This window comes from Ictidomys tridecemlineatus, chromosome 2 (assembly GCF_052094955.1).
Source record: "Ictidomys tridecemlineatus isolate mIctTri1 chromosome 2, mIctTri1.hap1, whole genome shotgun sequence".
Lineage (NCBI taxonomy): Eukaryota > Metazoa > Chordata > Mammalia > Rodentia > Sciuridae > Ictidomys > Ictidomys tridecemlineatus.
The window spans coordinates 24326143-24349497 of NC_135478.1; the positions used below are offsets into that span (position 1 = coordinate 24326143).

A 23355-nucleotide genomic window follows, 5' to 3' on the forward strand; every position below is an offset into this window, starting at 1 on the left:
CCTCTCTTTCGCAGCAACTCGGCTGGGTGTCTGACTTTTAAGTGATCCCTGCCCCGGGATGAGGCCGGATTCTTTCCAGCCTCATCCCGATCCGGGCGAGGCTCCCACTGGCAGGGCGTGGGGCTGGCTGACCGCGCTAATGACAGGGCCCGCGGCCTGTGGGTGGCAGCAGCGGAGGAAGCGGGAGGGATCTGACTATTTCGGGACGAGGCACACCCACTGGCCGGGGCCTGGGTTGGCCCGTCTTCCCGGCCCCTGGCTCTGCCTCCTTCCCGATCCGCAGGAGGGGGCGGGGAGGGACGCGGGTTGGCGGATCCGGAGGGCGGGGGCGCTGGCCTAGGGGGCGGGGCGGTGTCCCGGGCCCACCCCCGTCCTCCACCCACCTCAGTCCATTCTGGTCCCTACACAGCACTGCGCTCGGACCCGGGGCCGCCTGCGCCGTCGCTGCTCACGTGAGTCCCGCGGTGCCCCCTCCCGCCGCGCTGCCGGAGGGGCATGGACTCGGGCCGGGACTTCCTGACCCTGCATGGTGAGTGTCGGGCCCGCGCGAGCGGGGAGATCCTGCAGGGGCCCACGCGGGGAAAGCCGTTCCCCGCACTGGGTAGGGGATCCCAACTCCTTCAGCCGCCTCTGCAAGGGCCCCGGACGGCTCCTTGCGCGCTTTGCTGGGCTGGAGGAAATCTCAGCCCGCGGTTCCCAAATAGGAACCCTGGGTGTTCCAGGCTTGTCCCCAGAGCTGGCCCGGGAGGTCGGGAACGGTGCGTGTCAGAGGACTTCTTCTCCCTCGGGGACTCCCCCTTGTCCCGGTCTGTATTCCACGGTTCAGATCGCATGAAGGGACCGAGGGGGAAAGGAAGCAGCATCCACGAACCAACCGACTCTTCTCCGCCCAGTGCAACCCATCCTTAGAGGTTCCTCAAAGTCCAGGCGTGCCCGGACCGCGTCAGGCCGCGCGGGTGTGGCACGGTGAGGGTGTCAGGGGGTGGGGCGAGGAGGTGTCCAAGTTTGGCTGAGATCGGGCCCTGCAGCCTTAACTGCCCGGCGCAGAAATCGTAGTCAGCGATCCTCGGGCTTGGAGGAGCAGTCTGATCTCCGCATCGGCGCACCCTCCCGGTGAGGGAGAGCCAGGTCTCTGCTCCAGCCGCCGGCCGCTCCATCCTTTGTCCAGCGAGCTTTGTTTTCTGTCATCTGGGCCAAGTACTCTCCCTATCACTGTCCTTCCTGCAAAGAGGGGAATCTGGACTCCTGACTGCAAGTTCTGGAGGCCTCTGGGAGGGGAGAAGAGCAACTTAGCTTCTTTTTGCTTCAGGTGGGGAACTAACCCACATTTGGGGGGGCCTTTGTACTCCTGTTCTCCCAGAGCATATACCAGCTCAGCAAACCCTGCTCCTCTCACACCAATCACTGCTCAATTATATATTCCTCTCTTTTTCAGTGCCCTTGGAGTTGGAGTCTTTAGGTACCACGACCCATCCATCTAAACCTTTCAAAGATGGTAAAGTCTTCCGTCCCTCTACTCCAGTCCCCCGAGAGTTGCAGCCAGCAGTGAGCCCCAAATCTGTTTTGAGTTTCCCTGGTGGCCCAGACCTGGTCCCCAGAGTCCATAGAAACCAATAGCCAGAGTTTCTCAAAGCCATCTTGTCTAGCTGGGTCATGGAATCCCTGCCCCTTCCTCTGTTCCCTCTCTCCTCCCCCAGGCCAGAGGTGTCCTGAGTGCTCCTGGCAGACTGGTGGGAAGGGACCCAGGGCCGCCTGCGTTCTCTCTTACCACCCATTAACTAGTGCTGTATACCCTGTGGACTGCCACCCATTCTCTACCCACCTCACACTAAGACCTTAAAGACCTCTGGTTGTCTCTGACACAGCAGCAGCCTAGCTCCTGTTGGAATGGCCTCCATCCCTGCTATCTTGTGTCTTTGCCCAGCATTTCTCCTGGGGGGCAGTCCTGGTATCTTTTCCAGCAACAAAGACACGCAGAGGGTCAGTCAGAGACTCCCAGACTGGTGGCATGGGTTTGGCCACCCTGGCTCATCCTGTTTGGGACCAGTCTTCTAAATGCATGACTCAGTCCAGCCCTTCTTCCAGGGATGGCTTAACACCGGGACTCCAAACTGTCTTCCCTTAAAGCCCCACCACTTCTAGTTCAACATCCCAAGTAACCTCCATTAACTGCCTTCTGTCCACATTGCAAACAAGATGGGGAAGCAAGACCTGTTAAGGAGAATTGATGGTGAGAAGGGTGGTCACTGTACCCCATGCTGTTCCAGGTTGTTGACACTTTGATTGGAGAGTTTGCATCCCCTTTACAATGTGTATCACAGCATTAGATGTGTGGAAAGTTAGGGGTCTGCAGCAGGAATGCCCTCTGAGTTCCCTCCATTTGCCTGGCTCACCTAGATATGAAATGTCCCTTTTTTCCCAGAAGCAGTTTACACAAAGGCATCAATTCTGGAAGGAAAATACCTGAGTTTGGCTTGGCTTCTTCAGAAAATCCTTTAATTACCCCATCTGTAAAGTGGGGGATAATATACCACCTGCCTCGTAGGGTTGTTGTAAAGATCGAATGAGGCATTATCTATAAGGCAGTTAGAACAGCACCTGGTACTCAGTGCTATGGTGTATTTCTGCAGGATGACTTTCCCCAAGTTGCCAGTTCCAGTGAGTTGCACCCTCAAATTGCCATGTCCAGTCAGTTGTTGTCTACGCTTCTTTGGGAGATGATGAGGCACCATAAGGTTATCCCTAGCTAAGGAAAGTATGTCCAGAACTGAATGCAAGAACCAAGGGGCTCTTTCTGCTGCCCCGGAAGCCCTCCAACTGATGTTACAGTTCCCATCTTCTTCTACCCACCCTTATTTCTCTGCTGTCTTTGTTTTGGCTAGACCTGGACTAGCTTCTCCAGCATGTTCCCAGATGTACTGAAAAGGCATGACCCCTGAGGTCCCCCCTTTACTGAACACATTCACCTCCACTAACTTTTCCTATACCTGAGCCCTCCTGTCTCACTGCAAGGACAGGCATTTGTAAAAGTGGAAGGCAGAGGGGCTTCATCTTGGTCCCAGGAGTTCTGAGCTCAAATTCTAGCTTTGCTTTTATTTATCTCTCTGGGCTCATTTTTCTCATCCATGGGGTGGATAACAATGCATATTTCACAGGGGATGTCATAAGAATAAAATCATGCATCGGGAGTTCTAGGTTGCCTAAAAAGCAACCTCTTGGTACCCCAGAGCAAGTTGGGGTGACCAGCTCACCTTAGCCACTCCTCAGTTATGTTTCAAAGCTATCTATCCCTGGGGTTCTATACTCACAGACACCCAGTTACTTACACTGCTCTTAACCTTTTGGTGCCATAGGCCATTTTAGCAGTCAAGTAAAACTAGTACACCCTCTCAGGATCATGTTTTAAAGTACATAAAAATAAAGCACATAAGATTCAAAGGAAACAAATTATATGGAGGTGTGATTCTATCCACAGGTCCTTGGGAGGTCCTTCTTCCAGTAAAAAAACCCTCTGCATGGTCACTCTATGACACCAGCTACTGTTATACTCTTCTCCTCCCACTCCAAAGGAAGAATAGGTTTTTCTGTGTCCATATTTCAGTTCATTTGCACTAATGAAACTTGCTCATTATTTATTCTCTGTGGTGTGATTTAGGCAAGTCACTCTGCACTTCAGTCTGTTATTATTGCTGTGCTTTGCCAGTGACTCACTGTTGTTGCAGTGAGGCGAATCGGGAACTCTTCAGAGGCTGAAAGTAAAAAGAGGAGTGACTCAGGCCTCTGGGTGGCGTCCTGACCTTGGCACACAGTAGGGGTTCAATAAATAATTGCTGGGTGAATGAAAGGGAAGTTGTGATGCGGGTTGAAAGGACCCACTGTTCCCAAGCACATTGGCAGCACAGTTTTGTACAAAGTTGCAGCCGTTCTCATCTATTCATCAAGACAGGCCTGCATTCAAGGCAAGCCTGCGTTAATGGGCTCTTTTAAAGTCAGCAATTTTTTTTTTTTTCCAGAGTGCCATTTGCATCTGGCTATACCTTGGGGATTACCCCACTCGGAGGGGGAAACTGGGGGAACGGATCCGCCTAAGGATCACAAGTGAGACAACAGCAAAATATGTCACAATGAACTCATTGAGTAATTGAGATACAATATTTGGCGAGCTCGGTTGCCTGGCCCCGCCCCATTCGATTCTCTGTGGCCCACACGATTCCCCTGAACCACTTGTTTCCCCCTTCCAGACCTGGTCTGCCAGTGTCGGGGCTGGAGTTGGGACTTCCCGGCTCAGCCCCACACTCCTCCCAGCCGCCAGAAGCCGAGGTTCCGCCCCTCCCTGGCTAGACACCGCCTCTCCAGGGAGGATCCTCCCCGTCTCGCTCCGCCCCTGGCCTGCTTCCTGGATGGGGTTCTGCCTCCACGTCGCCTCCTGGGCGGTGGCTTCCTTGCTGGAACCCCGCCTTCTGGGCTTGCCTCTTCCCGCGTCCCAGATCGCCTTCACTTCGGGGGGCATCTTTGCCAAAGATGGGCTTCCTAGCCTGGCGCGGTGGTGCACGCCTGCAACCCCAGCGCCTAGGAAGGCTGAGGATCGCGAGTTCAAAGCCAGTCACGGCAAAAGCAAGGTGCTAAGCAACTCAGTGAGACCCTGTCTCTAAATAAAATACAAAATAGAGCTGGGGATGTGACTCAGTGGTCAAGTGCCCCTGAGTTCAATCCCCAGTACAAAATAAATAAAAAAATAAATAAAAGATCGGCTTCCTGGGCTGAGTTGGTCCCACTTGTGCCTCCTCAGCTCGACCCTTCTGCCTGTCCTCCTGGGTTCGGGTCCCACCTCCTCCGCCTACATTCGGCTCTCGCCCCACCTACCAGGGGCAGAGACCACGCCCCCTCCTGGATTGGCCCCGCCCACCGGGGCTTGGCTCAGCTCCTTACGGCCACGCCCCTCCGAGCCCAGCCCCACCTCTTTGGTTTTAGTTCCGCCCCTGAAGGTTGGACTCTCAGTGATTCCTCCTGTTGGAGCCTGCCAGGCTTCTGAATCAGATTTCACGGTGGCAGAGGTACACTGTAAAGCGACATGCAGTGCCTGGGGGTCCCAAGACGGAGATGGAGCCGGAGCCGCTCCAGGGAGCTTTACCTGCAGGAGCAGAGCCTCAAGGTGGCGGCACTCAATGGGCAAAGGCTGGGTAAGGGACACCAAGAACATTGAGGGCTGTGGGGAATGGAAAAGCAGCTGGAACAGGACACAAACTACTTGTCCCTAAGCTTCCAGCCTTTGATTGCACTTGGAGCCTTTGCTTAATTCTTCTGTGGGGGTGTTTGCCGTGGTGGCACGTGCGGATGAGTACTGTGGGGATTAGTTACCCTTCTGATCTAACTCAGCTCCTCCAAAGTTTTCCAACCCTTGTCACCCCCACCTCCTCCTGTGTATAAATTTCTGAGACATCACTGGAGATATGACCCAGTGTGTAATTGATTTGACTGTGTGATCCAATGAGATAGTCAAGACTGTGTGTAGTCCAGGTAGGTCCGTATGTGACATGCGACAGTGGGTAACTCAGTGGTGACTGAGTGATGATCACACATGTGGTACTCTGGGGCCACTGTGTGGTGATGATGGTGTGTAATGCTGTGTAACCAAGTGTGTGACACTGTGGTGCCAGGGGTGTCTGCGTGTAACCAACTGTGACGGTGTATGATCTTCTGTGATACTGTGCAACAGAGTGTGACTGTGTATGATAGATGTGACAGTGGGTGACCCAAGGTGACTGAGTAATTCTGTTATTCTGTGTTATGGTGTGAGTATGTGTATATCTTTTCTTTTCTCTTTTTGGATTTTTTTTTGACTGTGGCTGTGTGCCTCTGAGTGGTGGCTGCATAAAATAATGTTTCGTAGCACTGAGCAGGTGGCCTGCTCCTGAGTCCTGACTTCACCATGCAACTTCCTTCAAGCTCAGTTTCCTCATCTATAAAATGAGGCTAATGATACTGCCTTCCTCTTAGGATTGTTGGGGGGATTAAATACTTGTGCCAAGAACAGTATTTTATTCAAACATTAACTGTTATTATGGTGGCTGCTATTATTACTGCTATGATAATGATGTTCTAACTCTGTATATTATGTGGCTGTATGTAACTAAGAGTAACACTGTGCAACTCCATGTGACAATGTATGGTTTGCTGGGGGCGGGGGGGGGGACAGTGTGTCATGTGTGTGGATCATTGTGTCTTTGATGTTGTATCTGCCAGTGTGATTGTTTGTGGTACTGTATTTGGCTATGTCTCAGTGTATTGCTATGGATTCCAGGCCCAGTGTGTCTTCAATATGTATCACCCTAGGTACATGGGCAGGACTCATAGCACCCCCTGGGTTCCCACTGGCACCTGCAGCACCATCTGTGCCTTCTATATGCCACCTCCTTGATGCAACTGGCCTGGGCAGGTTAGTGAAGCCACAGGGTTAACCCAAGGCCCCTGAGCTCAGTGCTCCTTCCAGCCCTCCTACAGACAGAGAAGGTGCTACAGCTGAGTGAGTTGGGCTTGGTAAGGGGTGCCACATGCTTCCTGTGTGATAAAGGAGCAAGGGAGGTGGGGCATAAGCCCAGAGGGTACCCACTGAGGCTAAGAGATGGAGATACCTGCCTAGATTTCCCAAGGGCCCAGAAGGCAGTGACCGTGATCTTTCTGGAATTATCAAGGCCCACCTTGGGACTGAGGTCTCCCTCCTGGCAGCTGTGTCTGCAACTGGGGACTTATCTCTGCCTGACTGCGGACAGGGCCATAGCCTGGCTCCAGGACAGGATGAGCATGTCATCTCTTCATGGTGTTTTCCAGAATAGGAGGGTGGGGCTCACCTTCTACTTCCTGACAACCCCCCATACCCATCTGATCTATTAGCGGTGGCTTGCCCTGATGTGTACCCAGCTTAGGGAGTGGGGTACTGGCAGATGGTAAGGAGGTGATCCTTTCAGCTGTAGATAGAACAGCCTTAGATAGAAGAGTGAAATCTCCCAGCAGAGGGCAGAGGTGGCTGTCTCCTCCAACACCCTGGGAACTCCCTTACTCTCCCTCTTGTGTTTGGCTTGTCATATACAGCCCATGGTTTGGAACATTCTGTAGAAGCCCCTTTCTCCTCCACTAGCCTCCCCTTGGGTTGGAGAGGAACTTCTCATGCACAGTGTTTTCTGGAAGTGACTGGACAGACTGGACAGGTCTGGGAAGTCACGTTAGACTGTTGTTTCTGAAGAAGCCCAGGGATGCCTCCCCCGTCCAGCATTGCTCTCACCTAGGGCTCATGGGGGAACAGAGGGACAGAGAGAGGAGGAGTTGCCTAACGCCACAGGGGAGTGGGCGTGAATGTTAGCACAGGCTCAGTCCTTACTGGAGGGACAAAGAACGTGTGGGTGGCTGAGACCTGGGGAAATTGTTCAGAAGGTTCTGCAGGCCCTGCAGATGTGTGGGAAGGGCTACCTAGGGGCATGGGACATGGATAAAGTGGGAGAGGATATCAGAAATGGTGAATCTGGGCTCAGAAAATAAAAGTCTATGGTTTGACGAGGGCTACCCTACATAGGCCTAGGCACAAGTCCCTCATCAGACTGGACCTTTGGGGTCCCTAATGCCACCACTCTGTTGGAGTAGCAGTATAAAGATGGATGATAGGCCACATAGTTTAGGAAGAAGTGAGGTAGCCAATCAACTTTGAACAGAGATGACTGCTGAACTCCACGTGCACACACACACACACACACACACACACACACACACACACACACGCGCACACACACGCACTCACACACGTACAGATGTAACTATATATTAAACTGATGGGTTATTAAGGTGTGGGTTGTAGATCTATTTCATCACAGTTGGCACAGGACCTGCTTGGGACTGAGGGCTTCTGAGAAACCAGGCTTGGTGTCCCCATAGTGCCTCCTGTCAGGACCTGCAGGACAGAGGGCATTGCATCTTTGAGAACCTGTGCTTCAGGCCAGCCTGCATCTCTGAGAGCAGTGCAAGAGTTGAGCAGAAGGTGGGCCAGGCCACCAGGGTTCTGGTCCTCCCTGTGGGCTCTGCACGAGTCCTTCTGAAGGGACTGCTCTGTGCTTTGTTTCTATACCTCCAGGGGCCCCATTCCCAGGGCCCCCAGCAAGGGGGGTGGAGCAGAAAGGAACAAGGGCATCCCAGCAGGCCAGACACAGGCCACAGTGGGCTTATCATTCTCTTATGGGGAAAAGGTCAGAGACCTGCTCAAGCAGACTCTAGTCAGGGGTCAGGGTAGCAGGGAAGAGGGTGGCAAGTATAGGTCCTACATTGACCACAGTGTCCACACCAAGAACTACATTGTGGTTGTCTCCACAGACCTGGGCTTCCTCTCACTTGAAGTTAGAGCTCCTGTATGAGATGGATGGTATTATTATCCCATTTTATAGATGGGAAAGCAGAGGCCCAGCCACATGAAGTCACTTGTTCAGGTCACACAGGGGTCAGGTAGGGTGCCCAAACCCAGGCACTAATTATCCTGGGGCCACTGGAGTTGAGAAATTGTTTGGCTCCATGGTGCCCTGGGGTCCATTTCCATCTGTGTCTGCCCTCTCTCCCCACTGTATGGCCTGATCTTTTGATCCCAGATTCTTTCGGTCCACTCTAATCCCTACAGGTAGGTGACCAGGAAGGGCTTATCATTTCCTAAGGTTCTGTTCCTCCAGGAACTAGTGATTCTTGAATTAGCTGCCCACCCTTTGCCCAGTCAGCCGTGGGGGACAGATCACAGTGTATGGGTATGGTCTTGGGTGGGCAAGAGTCCTGTGGTTTGCATGACTGCCTCAGCTGCTGTTGGAGGTGACAGGCACTGGGGGTAGGCTGGAGTCGGGGATAAGGTGGGTAAAGACTACTGAGGAGGAGGCTGGAGAAACGTGGGCTGAGAGGGTCCAGAGGTGGGCACGGCCAGGGTGGAGCCAACAGCAGCAGGGACCCTGGTGGAGGAGGTGATACCTTTCTGGTGTTGACCCCTCAGGCCTGCAAGATGACAAGGACCTACAGGCCCTGCTGAAGGGCAGCCAGCTCCTGAAGGTGAAGTCCAGCTCATGGCGAAGAGAGCGCTTCTACAAGTTGCAGGAGGACTGTAAGACCATCTGGCAGGAGTCTCGCAAGGTCATGAGGTCCCCAGAGTCCCAGCTGTGTGAGTATCCTGGGCCACAGGGGAGGGCGCAGAGTATGGATGGGGTTCAGTGGGAGGAGCCAGTTAAATCACTTGTAGAGAATCTGAGGTCTTGTCTGGGATGGAGAGGGCAACTGGGTAATCAGGACCACATGCTAGAGTTCCTCGGGGTGGGAACGCATAACCAAGACCAGAGAAGGGCAGAGCCAGGCTCAGCAGCAGGGAGGGAGCTGGACAGGTATCCTCCAAGTGTGGGAAGGAGGGAAAGTTGGGTAAAGAGTTAGCATTCCAGGTGTGGTAGTTCAAAAGACAAGCCCAAAGTCCGGAGACAGATAAGGCCCTTCCGGGTATCAGAGCCCAGGGTGTGAGGTGGGGCCACAGGAGGCAGATCCTCTGAACCTGGAGCCATAAGAAGTTGGGGTGGAGCAGGGCTAGGATACACAGAGAACGGCCACTACTGGGGCACTCCCTCAAGGAGGATGTGGGTGTGAAGGCTTTCTGGAAGCTTCTGAAAAGGCCTAGGAACCCAAGGCTTGGGCAGCAGATTCTGTAAAATGAGATGTTCTTGTCTACATTTGTACTTAGTGGAGAAAATGTTAGATGAATTCCACCCCCCAATAGAACGATCTGCAATGAAGGAAACGTTATCTCTTCTGTCCATTATGGCAGCCACCAGCCACGGGTGGCCGTTGAGCCCATGAAGCATAGCTAGTGGGACTAAGGAACTGAGTTTTAAGTCGTATTTCATTTTACCTAATTTATATTTAAATATCCACAGGTAGATCTAGTGGCTACTCTATTGGATAGTGCAGATAGATCATTCCAGTCTGGGGGTATATGGATGGGGTCCCTGGCAAGTCTGGAGAGAGCCAGACTACACTTGGTGACTAGAAGGAAGGAAAGGTTCCACCCACGGAGAAGCTTCTAGTAGGTATGCCTTTAGGGTGTGAGTCATGCAGGTCTCTGAGTAGGGCAGGGCAGGGTCTGAGGGGGATCGAGCTCTTGTGTGTTCTCAAAAACCTCCCGGAGCCTGTGTCTGCCCCAGCCCAGCCTGCTGCTTTCCAGTACAGGAGTGACGCCCTGACCTTGCCTCTATGGCGCCAGACAGGCTCCTTCACTGGGCTCCTGCCCTGATACGGGGTTTCCTGTTAGAGGCTAGTGGGGAGTGGGGTGTGGTGGGAACAGGGATCTTACACCGAGAGCCCTGGGAATTCCTTGAACCCCGCCACCCCCACCTGCCAATACACTTACACGACTCCCAGTGTTACCTAGTGCTTGGTGGGGAGCCTGTGGGACAGGGGTCAGGTAGAAGAGTAAGAGACACAGGCCCTTCCAGCAGGAACCCACATCTGGGCTGGTGAAACCAGAATCTCATACTGGGACAGCCGTGAGCAAAAAGGGCAGGAACAGCATTCAGGCAGGTGACCCTGTGTGAGCAAAGGTGCACAGGTGAGTCTGAGGGGCTGTGCCCTGAGAGGAGGTGCCGCTGGAGTCACAGGGTTAGGAGGACAGGTGCTCTTGGGTAAGGAGCATGGCCCAAAGAGGCTTTCGTCCAGGTCAGACACAACAGACAGGCCTCCTGCTGAGCATGCCCGTTGGTGCTCTCTTCTCTGGGTGAGCAGTGGGATTGCGGTTCTTACCTGTACTTGACCCCTGGGGAAACTGAGGCCAGGTAATGGAGGGCTGGCGCATCTCCCGTTTCTCTTTGGCTCTGGTTTCTGCTCTCTGTCTCTCTGTGGTCACTGGTTCTCGGCAGAGAGGGTGTTATCAGCAGTGGGGACAGCTGGACCTTATCTCTGGGCTTGGGGGGTTTCCATGCTGTCGGCTTCCTGTTTTCAATCCCAGCTGGGGGCAGCTGCAGCTATACCTGCTGTGGGGCCTCATGGGGAACCTAAGGATTAAGCAGGGGTATGCTCTGCACCCCAGATGGCTGGGGCTCACATGTCCCCTTCCTCAGAGCCTGTGGCCAGGGTTAGGGACATGCCACGCATGTGGTCGGCAGGTGGCTAGGCGGCCCCTGACACTCAGGGTGGTGTTGGGCTCAGGGAAGGACAGGCAGGTCTTCCGTTAGAGGCAGTCTAGGACCCAGCATGGATGGATGAGTGTGGCTCAGGATGGGTGTGTGGCAGGATCCTGCCTGGATGCTGCTGCTGAGAGGCTCAGCATGTGCCTGTCTAGTGGGACTGGTTTTCTGTGGGGCCAGTGGCATGGCAGGTACCCAGGGTCTTGTCTCCCCCTGAAGTTTGGAAGGCTAGGCTCTGACAGAGCTCCCTCTGGCTCCTGAGGGCTGAATTTTGTAATCTCTCAGACCCTCGAGGACACACTTCATCTTGCCTCTTGGGACTCTGGAGGGCAGGGCCTTCCTACAGCCCTCAGAACACGTACAGACACAGGACAAGGCTTTGATACACTTCTGTCCCTGTCTTTGGCCCTCTGTCCCCACACCCCAGGCTAGGGTTGACTGACAGCCCCGGTCTCCTAAATGGTCAGGAGAGGGGCCTGGAAGCTCTCATAGTAGTGGGGGAAAGGACAGGCCCAAAGTCCAGTACAATCAGGAAGGTACGTGACCCCTCCCTCTCACAGGTGTCAAGCGCCAGGGTGGCCTCCCTCTCCCCATCCCAAAGACCCCTGTCCTACCCCAGTCCTCTCCCCAGGGCCTACTCCTTGCGTTGCCAAGTTGGGGGTTCTGGGGTCCCACTTGCCCTTCCCCCTCTGAGATCTCTGTCTCCGTCTCTCTGTGCATTTCCGCTTTGCCCACTGTGGCTGTCTCAGGCTGTCTCTACCTCGGTTTGTCTTTCTCCCACTTTTTGTCCCTCCTCTGCCCTCCTGTCCTCCTCCCTTCCTTTTCTCTGGACTCAAGGCCTCAACCCTGGTCCTGGTGGCGTCTCAAAGCAGTCCCCCCTCCCCCGCCCACTGCAATCTTGGTCACGTCAGAGGCAGGGACTGACCTCACGGCATGCTCTGCCTCCGCTACCACCGTACCCCTCTTGTAGTCTCCATCGAGGACATTCAGGAGGTACGGATGGGGCACCGCACAGAGGGACTGGAGAAGTTTGCCCGAGATGTGCCCGAGGATCGCTGCTTCTCCATTGTCTTCAAGGACCAGCGCAACACACTAGACCTCATCGCCCCGACACCAGCCGACGCCCAACACTGGGTACAGGGTCTACGCAAGATCATCCACCACTCGGGCTCCATGGATCAGCGACAGAAGCTGCAGCAGTATCCTCTTGGTGGCTGTGAGTCCAGGCCTGGCCTGTGGACAGGCTGTAGTTGTCCCTGGGCAGCCTGGGCATGGAAGATGGCTTAGTCATCGGTGGCTGCTGTAACTAAATAGCATAGTTTGAGTGGCTTAAACAACAGAAGTTTATTTTCTATCTGAAAGCTGTAAGTTGGAGGTCAAGGGGGCCAGTATGGTTGAGGCCTGGGGAGGGCCCTCTCCTGTGTTTGCAGATGTCTGCCTTGGCAGTGCGTTCTCACAGGGCAGGAAGGAGACTAAGGCTCTCTGGTGTCTCTCCTGTAAGGGTACTAATGCCATCTTGAGGGCTTCACCCTTATGACCTTATCTAAACCTAATTACTTCCCATCTCCAAATACCATCACACTGGAGGTCAGGGTTCAACATATGACGTTTGTTGTCTAAATGTCAATTTGGTCTATAGCAGAAGGGAATAAGGGAAGGTGCATGGAGCCTCCTTTGGTCTATCTGACCCAAGGCCAGACAGAATTGGAGCCCCTGACACTCCCTAGAGCCCCTCTGTAAAGCGTGGAAATGGGAGTTCGGGAAGGCTCAGGGGAGCAGCTTAAATCAGTGGAAGACTGGAGTTCTAATCATGTTTTCTAGAGTTACCATACTTATCACCTCTGGGAATTGAGAGACTGTGGTACCTACCTGTGCCCTGTTGTAGGCAGTGGTCAGGTTCCCCTGGGCCTAGTGTTCAAGCCAGCGGTGGGCTTAAAGTAACTTCAAAATCTAGTTGCACAACAACATACTAGTGTATGATCCAAAGTGCTCAGGCTTCTGTCACATAAGGATCTAGGTAGAACCAGTTCAGCCTCCCCCCTTTTTAATGACAACTTTATTGATGCATAATTCACAATCCATGCAATTAACCTTTAACACGTTGAACCTGATTCAGTACTTTTTGGTGTATTTACAGTTCCGCAACCGTCCTCACAATCAATTCTAGAACATTTTTATCACTTCAAAAAAGAAACCCTGTACTCTTTATCTGCCACTTCCCATTTCCCCTCCGCTCCAGGGGTAGACAGCCACTGATCTACTTCCTGTCTCTATTTGCCTGTTCTGGACATGGCATATAAGAGGAATCACACAGTCTTTTGAGATTAGCTTCTTTTATCTAGCATAATTATGTTTTCAACTTGCATCCATGTTGTAGCACGTATCCATAGTTCATTCTAGCTAATATTCCATTGTATGGATATGCCATGCTTTATTTATCCATTCATCAGTTGATGGATATTTAAGTTATTTCCACTTTGTGGCTTTTATCTAATTTGCTCTTCACATGGTAGAATAAGTTTTGTGTGGACATGTGTTTTCATTTCTCTCAAGTGAATTCTATATTTAACCTTCTAAGGAACTGCCGAACTGTTTGCCAAAGAGGTTGCACTGATTTACGTTCTCACTAGCAGTATGTAAGGGTTTCAGTTATTCACATCCTTGACAACACTTGTCATTTGAACTTTGTGGTCCTTTTTTTTCATAGCTGATTTTTTTTTTGGCATTGAACCTAGGGTCACTTAACCACTGAGCCACATCCCCAGTCTCCTTTTGTATTTTATTTAGAGACAGGGTCTCACTGAGTTGCTTAGGGCCTCACTTTAGTATATTCACATGCTCAGGATCCCCCTGCCTCAGCCTCCTGAGCCGCTGAGATTACAGCTGTGCACCGCCACACCCATCCGTGTGAAATGTTTTATTAGAGATACTCTTGTGGATATGAAGTAGTATCTTATTATGGTTTTCTTTGCAATTCCTTGATGGCAAATAATGTCCAGCATCTTTACATGTTTATTGGCCATTATTATGTTTCTTCTTTGGAGAAATATCTACTCAAATCCTTTGCCCATTTTTATTGTTGATAAACTCTTTTTAATGGATCTATTTATTTATTTATTTATTTATTTTGGTACTGGGGATTTAACCCAGGGGCACTTTCCCACTGAGCCACATCCCCAGCCCTTTTTAATTTTTTTTTTTTTATTTTGAGACAGGGTCTCACTAAATTGCTGAGAGGCTCACTAAGTTACTGAGACTGGCCTTGAACTTGGAATCCTCCTGCCTTAGACATCAGAGTCACTAGAATTACAGCATGCCTCTAGACCTGGCTATTTATTTTATTTATTTTTAATGTATTTTTTAGTTGTTGATGGACCTTTATTTTATTCATTTATGTATATGCAGTGCCGAGAATCAAACCCAGTGTGTCACTCATGCTAGTCAAGGGCTCTATGATAAAATACCCATAATGTAATACACATACCCTCTTAATCATTTTAAAGTGTACAGTTCAGTAGTGCTAAGTATATTCACATTGCTGCATAAGCAGCTTCCAGAGCTCTTTTTGTTTTGCAAAACTGAAACTCTATATCCTTTAAATGAAAACTCCTCATTCTTCCCCTACCCCCACTCCTATCCTGTCCCTGGCAATCACCATTCTATTTTCTGTTTCTATGAATCTGTCTACCCTAGGTTCCTCTTATATAAGTTGGGATCAGACAGTTTTTGTCTTTTTATGACTGATTTATATCACTTAACATAATGATCTTAAGTTTCATTCATATTATAGAATGTGCTAGAACGTCCTTTTAAAATTTTTTTTCAGCTGAAGATGGACACAATATCTTTATTTGTATTTATTCATTTTTATGTGGTGCTGAGGATGGAACCCAGGGCCTCATGCATGCAAGGCAAGTGCTCTACTGAGCTACAATCCCAGCTCCTAGAATGCCCTTTTAAAATAATATTCCATCCTATGTATGTGCCACATTATGTTTATTTATTCATCTACTAATAGAACTTGGATTTTGTCTTGCCTTTTGGCTGTTGTAAATAATACTGCTATGAACATGGGTGTACAAATAAATCTCTTTGAGAACCTCTTTCTAATTGGGGGATATATATCTAGAGGTAATATTGCTGGATCACATGGAAATTTTATTTGCATTTTCTTAAAGAACTATCATAATATTTTACACAGCAGTGGTACCATTTTACATTCTAATCAACAGTGTGTAAAAGTTCCAATTTCTCCACATCCTTGCTAATACTAGTTTTTTCTGCTTTTTTTGTTTTTATAGTGGTTTTATCCTAACGAGTGTGAAGTATTATCTCATCGTGGTTTTGATTTATTTGCATTTCCTTAATGATTAATGATGCTGAACATTTTTCATGTGATTTTTGTCTGTCTTCTTTGTAGAAGTATCTATTTAGGTCCTTTGCCCATCTTTTGATTGAGTTGTTTGTCTTTTCATAATCGAGTCGTAAGAGCTCTTTATAGATTCTAGATGCAAGTCTCTTATGCAAATAATTTCTCCCATCCTATGGGTGCCTCTTTCCTGATGGTATTCTTTGAAGCACCAAGTTTTTAGTTTTGATAAGTGTAGTTCATCTACTTTTTTTTTTAGTGATTTGTGCTTTTTGGTATCATATTGAAGAAGGCTTTGTTCAAAGTCATGAACATTTTTTTTTCCCTATTTCTTCTAGAGTTTTATCATTTTAGCTCGTACATTTAAGAATTTGATCAATTTTGAGTTAATTTTTGTATATAGTGTGAGGTAGGAGATCCAGTTTCTGTTTTCTTTTTACATGTTGATAGGCAATTGTTCCAGCACCATCACCCGACAGGAGCTAGTTGAAAAGATTATTCATGTCCCATTGAATCGTCTTGGTATCCTTATAAGAAATCAATTGACTGTAAACATGAGTATTTATTCCGGACTCTGGAGTCTTTTCCATTTGTCTGTGTATCTGCCCTTGCACCAGCACCACAGTGTCTTGGTTAGGTAATTTTATAGGAAGTTTTGAAATCGAAAGTGTGAGTCCTCCAAATTTGTTCCTTTTTTTTTTCCAAAATTGCTATGGTTATTCTAGGTCTTTCAAATTTCCAAATGAATGTTAGGAAGAACTTGCCAGTTTCTGCAAAGAAGCCAGCAAGATTCTGATAGGGACTGTACATGAACTTGGAGAGTATTTCCAGCATAGCAATATCAAGTCTTCTGATCCAGGGACATAGAAGTGTTTGTATTTGCTTATATCTTGTTTCAGTTCTTTTTCTTTCTTTCTTTCTTTTTGGTACTAGGACAATTTTTTTGTGTGGCTTTTCACAGGATAAGTTTTGTACTTTAAAACTTTTTATTTCAAATTATTTTATTCATTTTGATGCTGTTGTATATGGAATTGTTTTCTTAATTTCCCTTTTAGATTGCTCATCGCTACTGTAGATGTAGTTCCTTTGGAGGACACATTTATGAAACCTGTTAGCTTCCTTTTCTGTGTGCTTTTCAGCATTTGAAGAATTTTAAGCATTTTCTCACAAGGCTGCATTTGCCTGATCTCAAGCTTTCTAAAAAGCCCAATTCTGGGGTACTTTTTCCACAGTCATCCCTCTTGTATAGCCTCTTTCTTAGACATCTCATGCCCTGCAGCATGAGACCTCAAGATTGTAAAGCCGTCTCTCCTGCTGAGTAGCCTTCAGCTCAGAGAATTTGTGGACTTGATGGTTTCATTTGGCATTCTGCCATGACTAATATATATATGTGTGTATATATATATATATTTTACATATAAGTTATATAAAAATATATACATATATGTAAAAAATATATATACACACATATGTGCATAAAAATTGGATCTATATATATGTAAAATTTAGAAATTATGGATGTTAGAATGATGTTTGAAAGAACCTACAAGATGTACCTCCTCCAGAAATTGCCAATTGCACTCTCCTAATCTTTTTTTCTGCATTTGAATTTGCCTAATGATGACTTTGCCAAAAATAGTAGAGATCATACATTTGTGATGCATTTGCAGTGTAACATTATATCATAATTATTTCCCCTAGTGAAGTCCCCATAGATGGCTTTAATTACTATAATATTCCACCCAGTAGATGCATTCTAAACTATAAATCTATTCTTGTAGTGCTGAAAATTTATTTTAGTCTTTCACTAGTATGAATAACACTTCAAAGAACTGTGTTCATAAGAACTTTTCAGTATTTAGTATTTTCCTACCAGTATTTAGGATTCCTAGAAGTGGGATGAAATGATACAATAGTTGTTTTAGTCTCTTTTTCATTACTGTAATGAAATACTTGAGGCTGGCTAAGTTTATAAAGAAGGGAGATCTATTTAGCCTACAGTTTTGGAGACTCAAGGGCATGGTGCTGCTATCAGCTTGGCTCTGTTGAGGTCTTCATGGCTGATGGCATCACAATAGTGGGATGGGAATAGATCACATTACCGGACAGGAGCTAGAATGAGACTGGAGTCCCATAAGCTCTTCCGAGGGCACATCTTCAGTTGACCTACAGACCTCCTACTTGGCCCCACTTCTTAAAGGTCCACACCACCACCTCCCATCATTGCCACCCTGAAGACCAAGACCCCACCATGTGAACCTTTGGGGGGACAAGCCACATCCAAACCTCAGCAATATTTTATACCTTTAGCTGTCTCTAGATGACTCTCCTAAAGGTTGTACCCATTTACCTTGCCCAAGCCGTGGATGAGTACCCACTCCACTGGACCTTTATCTGCACTGGGTATTATGTTTGCAAAAGCCTAGTTTATATTTTATGTTTGCAAAAGCCTAGTTTATATTTTATGTTTGCAAAAGCCTAGTTTATATTTTCTCATTAGTGTCATCATATTATTTTCTTTTTAATTATTTTTTCTAAGCCTGTGTTGTACAAGTTTCCTTCAGTCTGCCAGATGGATGAGTTTAGTTTTTACTTATTTGGTCGTTAGTTTTTATTTATTCATTTATTGTTTTGGTATTGGGGATTGAACACAGGTCCTCGTGAATGCTAAGCAAGCGCTCTATGACTGAGCTACACCCCCAGCGCCCATTTCTTTGTAATTTCTCCTAAAAACGTGCTGCTGGTTTTTTTCCACGGTGTTCTACCGTCTTCTTCTACCGTTCATTTTTTCTTACTGAATCTAGGTTTCCTCTTCTTTGTTCTATTTAGTACTCTGATTTCTGTGGAACGTCCTGGGGAACTTCCCCCTTCTCTAGTTCCTCAAGGTCAAGCAGGAGGGGGGCCAGCAGTGGGGACTGGATTGCCCCAATCATGAGAACTTGACCTGGGCTTGGCTCTGCATGGGATGTCCCCATCTTCTGACCTCTGGCTGAAAATTTGCTGTTTCCTACAGAGGAAACAAGTCCTCGTCAGGCTTGCTGGCAGTTACATACTGGACACCAGAAGCACCTCCTTTGCAGTGTTGGTGGCCGTGATCATTTGGGGACGGAGCTATTGCACGCTTTGTTCACTTTTTTGGTATTTTCTAGCTTGTCTACTATGAGCCTTTTTTAATATTTATTTTTTAGTTTTAGGTGGACACAATATCTTTATTTTATATATATATATATATATATATATATATATATATATATATATATATATATGTGGTGCTGAGGATCGAACCCAGTGCCTCGTGCATGCTAGGCAAGCCCTCTACCACTGAGCCACAACCCCAGCCCCTACTGTGAACCTTTTTTTACATTAAGAAATTTCTTAAAGATTGTGAATGTTTCAAAACCAGCCAACAGAACAGGACTCCTTGATGGGAAGTAGTGTTTTCCTCCAGAGAGGCCACCAGCTCTCGCCCTACAGTGTGGAACACAGGAGCTACCCAGACCGGTAGGGAGACGTGGGCAGCTTAGTTTGGACCTTGCTGGGCTCCAGGGCTCTTGGGTTCTTTCCTTACTGCTTGCCCAGCTGGATTCACTCTTGCTTACGGAAGGCTGACAAGAACAAGGACAACAAGATGAGCTTCAAGGAGCTGCAGAACTTCCTGAAGGAGCTCAACATCCAGGTGGACGACAGCTATGCCCGGAAGATCTTCAGGGTGCGTCTGGGCCTATGGTGGTAGTGGGGTCCTAGGTCCCCATCTGTGGCCAGCTCTGAGCCCTGACTTCCTGCTGTCCTGGCTTTGCAGGAATGTGACCACTCCCAGACAGACTCCCTGGAGGATGAGGAGATCGAGGCTTTCTACAAGATGCTGACCCAGCGGGAGGAGATCGACCGCGCCTTTGCTGAGGCTGCAGGCTCCGCGGAGACGCTTTCGGTGGATCAGTTGGTGACCTTCCTGCAGCACCAGCAGCGGGAGGAGGCAGCAGGGCCAGCGCTGGCTCTCTCCCTCATCGAGCGCTATGAGCCCAATGAGACTGGTGAGGGCCTGGCAGTAGGTCCCAAGGTCACTCTGGACTGGGAGACACCTAAGGAAACTGCAGACAGAGAAGGGGACTAAAGGGCAGGGGTTCTCAGCCAGCCTCAGGGCGCTTGGTCAGTGCTTGCCTGTCCCATGAAATCAGGCAGATGGGGGAGAGGACTCCAGTGTCACTGCCTCAGTTTTCCCCTTGATTCCTCCTTCAGGGGGCTTTGAGGTCCTCCTCCCCCAAGAAATAAAGAGGTGACTGGAGAAGCCAAAGCAATTCTTGTCCCTTCATGTCCATTCTGGGCCCACCTTTGAGATGTAACTGGGCGGAGAAAATAGAGCCCTTTTCCAGAGGGCACTCCTGTCTGGGTGCACAGAGGGGATGAGACCCTGTCCTCAAGGGCCTCAGGGTTTCAGGACAGAGTCAGAGAAGGTGACAGAGCCTCACTCTGTGGTCACAAGTCTCTGGCTGTGAGCCTCAGACTTATCCTGCTTCCCAGAACTGTGGATGACCAGCTCTCAGGATGGGCAGGCAGAGGGTCCCTTTTCCAGATTGGTGGGAAGCCAGGAGGAGGTCTGGGGCAGCCACCTCTGACGGTCTCCTCCCTCCCCAGCCAAGGCGCAGCGGCAGATGACCAAGGATGGCTTCCTCATGTACCTGCTGTCAGCTGACGGCAGCGCCTTCAGCCTGGCGCACCGGAGGGTCTACCAGGATATGAGCCAGCCGCTCAGCCACTACCTGGTGTCCTCCTCACACAACACTTACCTGCTGGAGGACCAGCTCACGGGGCCCAGCAGTACCGAAGCCTACATCCGGTGAGGTCCAGGGAAGCCTTGTGGGCGGGAATCAGGAGGGGAACCCGGAACAGGACCTAGAGGGTCCTAGCCACCACCCCTACCCTCAGGGCCCTGTGCAAAGGCTGCCGCTGCTTGGAGCTTGACTGCTGGGATGGGCCCAACCTTGAGCCAATCATCTACCACGGCTACACGTTCACATCCAAGATCCTCTTGTGTGACGTGCTCAGGGCCATCCGGGACTACGCCTTCAAGGTGGATGCTGAGCTCCCCGGGGGATGAGGAGGAGGGGCCTAGGTGTGGCCAACCTGTCCTAACATGCCCTTGGGCCTCCAGGTGTCCCCCTACCCGGTCATCCTGTCCCTGGAGAACCACTGCAGCTTGGAGCAGCAGCGCGTGATGGCAAGACACCTGCGCGCCATCCTGGGGCCCATGCTGCTGGACCGGCCACTCGATGGGGTCACCACTAGCCTGCCCTCCCCCGAGGTATGCGGTGGGGATGGGGGTGCCCAGAAGAGAGGGCAGGGACTGACTGGGAGGCCAGGGGGGTCCTGATGAGTTGCCCCTTCATCTCTAGCAATTGAAGGGGAAGATCCTGCTGAAGGGGAAGAAGCTTGGGGGGTTGCTGCCCCTGGGAGGGGAAAGCAGCCCCGAGGCCACGGTTGTGTCGGACGAAGATGAAGCTGCAGAGATGGAGGACGAGGCAGTGAGGAGCCGAGTGCAGCACAAGCCCAGGGTTCGAGAGGGAGCTGTGGGGTGGGAGGCCCTGGGGTACCTCCTTCCCCAGCCCCCTGGGACATTAGCCTTATCTCAGTTCTCTGGCTGCCATTCAGAACCTCTGCCCCCTCTCTCTGTCTTCCTCTGTCTCTCTCTGTGTCTGGGTTTCTGGCTCTCAGTGCCCACCCCACCCCAACCTCTGACTCTAACCCGGGCCTCCCCACGGCCCCCAGGAGGACAAGCTCAGGCTGGTGCAGGAGCTCTCCGACATGGTCATTTACTGCAAGAGTGTCCACTTTGGGGGCTTTTCCAGTTCTGGCACCTCCGGGCAGGCTTTCTATGAGATGGCGTCCTTCTCAGAGAACCGTGCCCTCCGAATGCTCCAAGAGTCAGGTGCGTCCCTCTGCAGGCAGAGGGTGCGGGCCATCTGTCTGACCATCTGGGCCAGCCAGGGCCAGGCCTGGCTGCTCTGCTTGTGCTTAGGCCCGGAGTTGGTGCTGCCTGCTCCGTTACCAGAGAGAACTGGTGGGAGGGCCGTGGGTTCCCTGGGAGGCCTCCACTGCTGACCGAGCCACACCTCCCCTCAGGAAACAGCTTTGTCCGTCACAACGAGGGGCACCTGAGCAGGATCTACCCAGCCGGGTGGAGAACAGACTCCTCCAACTACAGCCCCGTGGAGATGTGGAACGGGGGCTGCCAGATTGGTATGGGCTGGCTGGGGTTGGAGGACACCTGGGGGAGGGTTTCAGTCCTGAGACCATTCAAAGCCCAGAGCCTTGAACGCCCCACAGTGAGAGGTATGGGGAGCTGAGCAGGGCAAGACGCAGGGGCTCATGGAACTGGTAAACTCTTTGGAAATATCTCCCCACTAGCATCTAAAAAACCCATCATTAGCGAACTAGCCCTTTGAGTTCTGACACCAGAAGCATAATATAACCCATTAACATGGGGTCAGTATGCTGGGTCAGTTAGTGGAGAAGGCAGTGGGTATTGGGTCCTGGCTTCTTACTGTGCAACCCTAGGCCTCAGTGTACCCGAGGAGGCTGGCTCTAGGCCCCTGAGGTCAGCCCAGCCTGTGAGTGCTCTGTCCTGCTTGTAGTGGCCCTGAACTTCCAGACACCTGGGCCAGAGATGGACGTGTACCAGGGTCGCTTCCAGGACAATGGGGCCTGCGGGTATGTGCTGAAGCCTGCATTCCTGAGAGACCCCAACACCACCTTCAACGCACGCGCCCTGACTCAAGGGCCCTGGTGGTCCCGGAAGCAGCTCAGCATCAGGGTATGGACAGACCCAGGAGGGACCCGGTGCCCATGGACCTCCCCCACCCCCATCACTTCCATTCCTGAACTCTTCCTTGTCCCCCACCTGTCCTCAGGTCATCTCTGGACAGCAGCTGCCCAAAGTCAACAAGAGTAAGAATTCAATTGTGGACCCCAAGGTGACAGTGGAGATCCATGGCGTGGGCCGAGACATGGCCAGCCGCCAGACTGCTGTAATCACCAATAACGGTAAGTCCTGGGCCTGAGCCGGGCCCAGCTCCCGGTGCTGCTGGTGTGCATGCGGTTGATACGGTGCCTGTCCCCCAGGTTTCAACCCGTGGTGGGACACGGAGTTTGAGTTTGAGGTGGCTGTGCCTGAGCTGGCGCTGGTCCGCTTTGTGGTGGAGGATTACGACGCCTCCTCCAAGAACGACTTCATCGGCCAGAGCACCATCCCCTGGAACAGCCTCAAGCAGGGTGAGTGTGTGGCAAGGGCAGGGGACAGCCTGGATGGGGTGTCTCTTGTGTAGGACCTGGCTGTGCCAGGGCACACCCTCCCTGGGTCACCAGAACTCTCCTTCCTGCCTGCCAGGGTACCGCCACGTCCACCTCCTATCTAAGAACGGAGACCAGCATCCATCAGCCACCCTCTTTGTGAAGATCTCCATCCGGGACTAGGCCTCTGGGGTCAGGTGGGGTCCACCCTGAGAGTCCATCAGGCCCTCTGTCCACACCTGGAGGCAGGGCTGGTGTGGCTGCTCCCAACCTCCACCACGGAGCCAGAGGTCCCTGAATGGCCTTCAACGCTAACACACTGTCTGTGCTGCTGCCTCTCTGGGGTTCCAGGAGCTACCCCCGGGCCCTGGAACTGTCCTCATTTCCGTTAGCAACAACACTGCAGCCCTCTCCGCCCTCTGGCCAGTGTTAGGTCAAGGGTTTTTATAAAAATCACAGTAAGACTAAGCCTTGTGGTCTCCCTTTCTGGGATATAAAATCCCCCGTGAAGGGCATGTCCCTTCT

General features: G+C 50.7%; 1 protein-coding gene and 1 long non-coding RNA gene across 4 annotated transcripts; one reads left to right on the forward strand and one right to left on the reverse strand.

Annotated features, from left to right (window-relative positions):
• Positions 1-360: 360 nt before the first annotated feature.
• On the forward strand, positions 361-23298 carry Plcd1 (phospholipase C delta 1). Of its 3 annotated transcripts, none has more exons than XM_005317364.4 (15): positions 361-529; positions 9011-9175; positions 12148-12376; positions 19126-19255; positions 19346-19577; positions 20179-20380; positions 20470-20614; positions 20696-20845; positions 20937-21095; positions 21310-21469; positions 21664-21780; positions 22176-22354; positions 22452-22584; positions 22663-22812; positions 22928-23298. In XM_005317364.4, the coding sequence occupies exons 1-15, from the start codon at positions 496-498 to the stop codon at positions 23011-23013; spliced, it is 2271 nt and encodes a 756-aa protein (XP_005317421.1). In that variant the 5' UTR covers positions 361-495; the 3' UTR covers positions 23014-23298. The 3 variants fall into 3 exon arrangements, with proteins under 3 accessions (XP_005317421.1, XP_040145945.1, XP_077894264.1); XM_040290011.2 differs by lacking the exon at positions 361-529 and adding an exon at positions 4876-5180; XM_078038138.1 differs by lacking the exon at positions 361-529 and adding an exon at positions 6403-6436.
• On the reverse strand, positions 3606-4377 carry LOC144375041 (uncharacterized). Its single transcript, XR_013434346.1, has 2 exons — positions 4244-4377; positions 3606-3749 (listed from the first exon to the last, which is right to left on the reverse strand). It is a non-coding gene; the product is annotated as an uncharacterized LOC144375041 (long non-coding RNA).
• Positions 23299-23355: the final 57 nt, after the last annotated feature.

Bases quoted from the DNA above. Each gene is read 5' to 3' on its own strand.
- Plcd1 (XM_040290011.2), top strand. From the start codon at position 5,072: ATGCAGTGCCTGGGGGTCCCAAGACGGAGATGGAGCCGGAGCCGCTCC. The intron at 19,578-20,178 runs GTGAGGGCCTGG...CTCCCTCCCCAG, and splicing joins CTATGAGCCCAATGAGACTG to CCAAGGCGCAGCGGCAGATG. The intron at 20,846-20,936 runs GTATGCGGTGGG...CTTCATCTCTAG, and splicing joins CTAGCCTGCCCTCCCCCGAG to CAATTGAAGGGGAAGATCCT.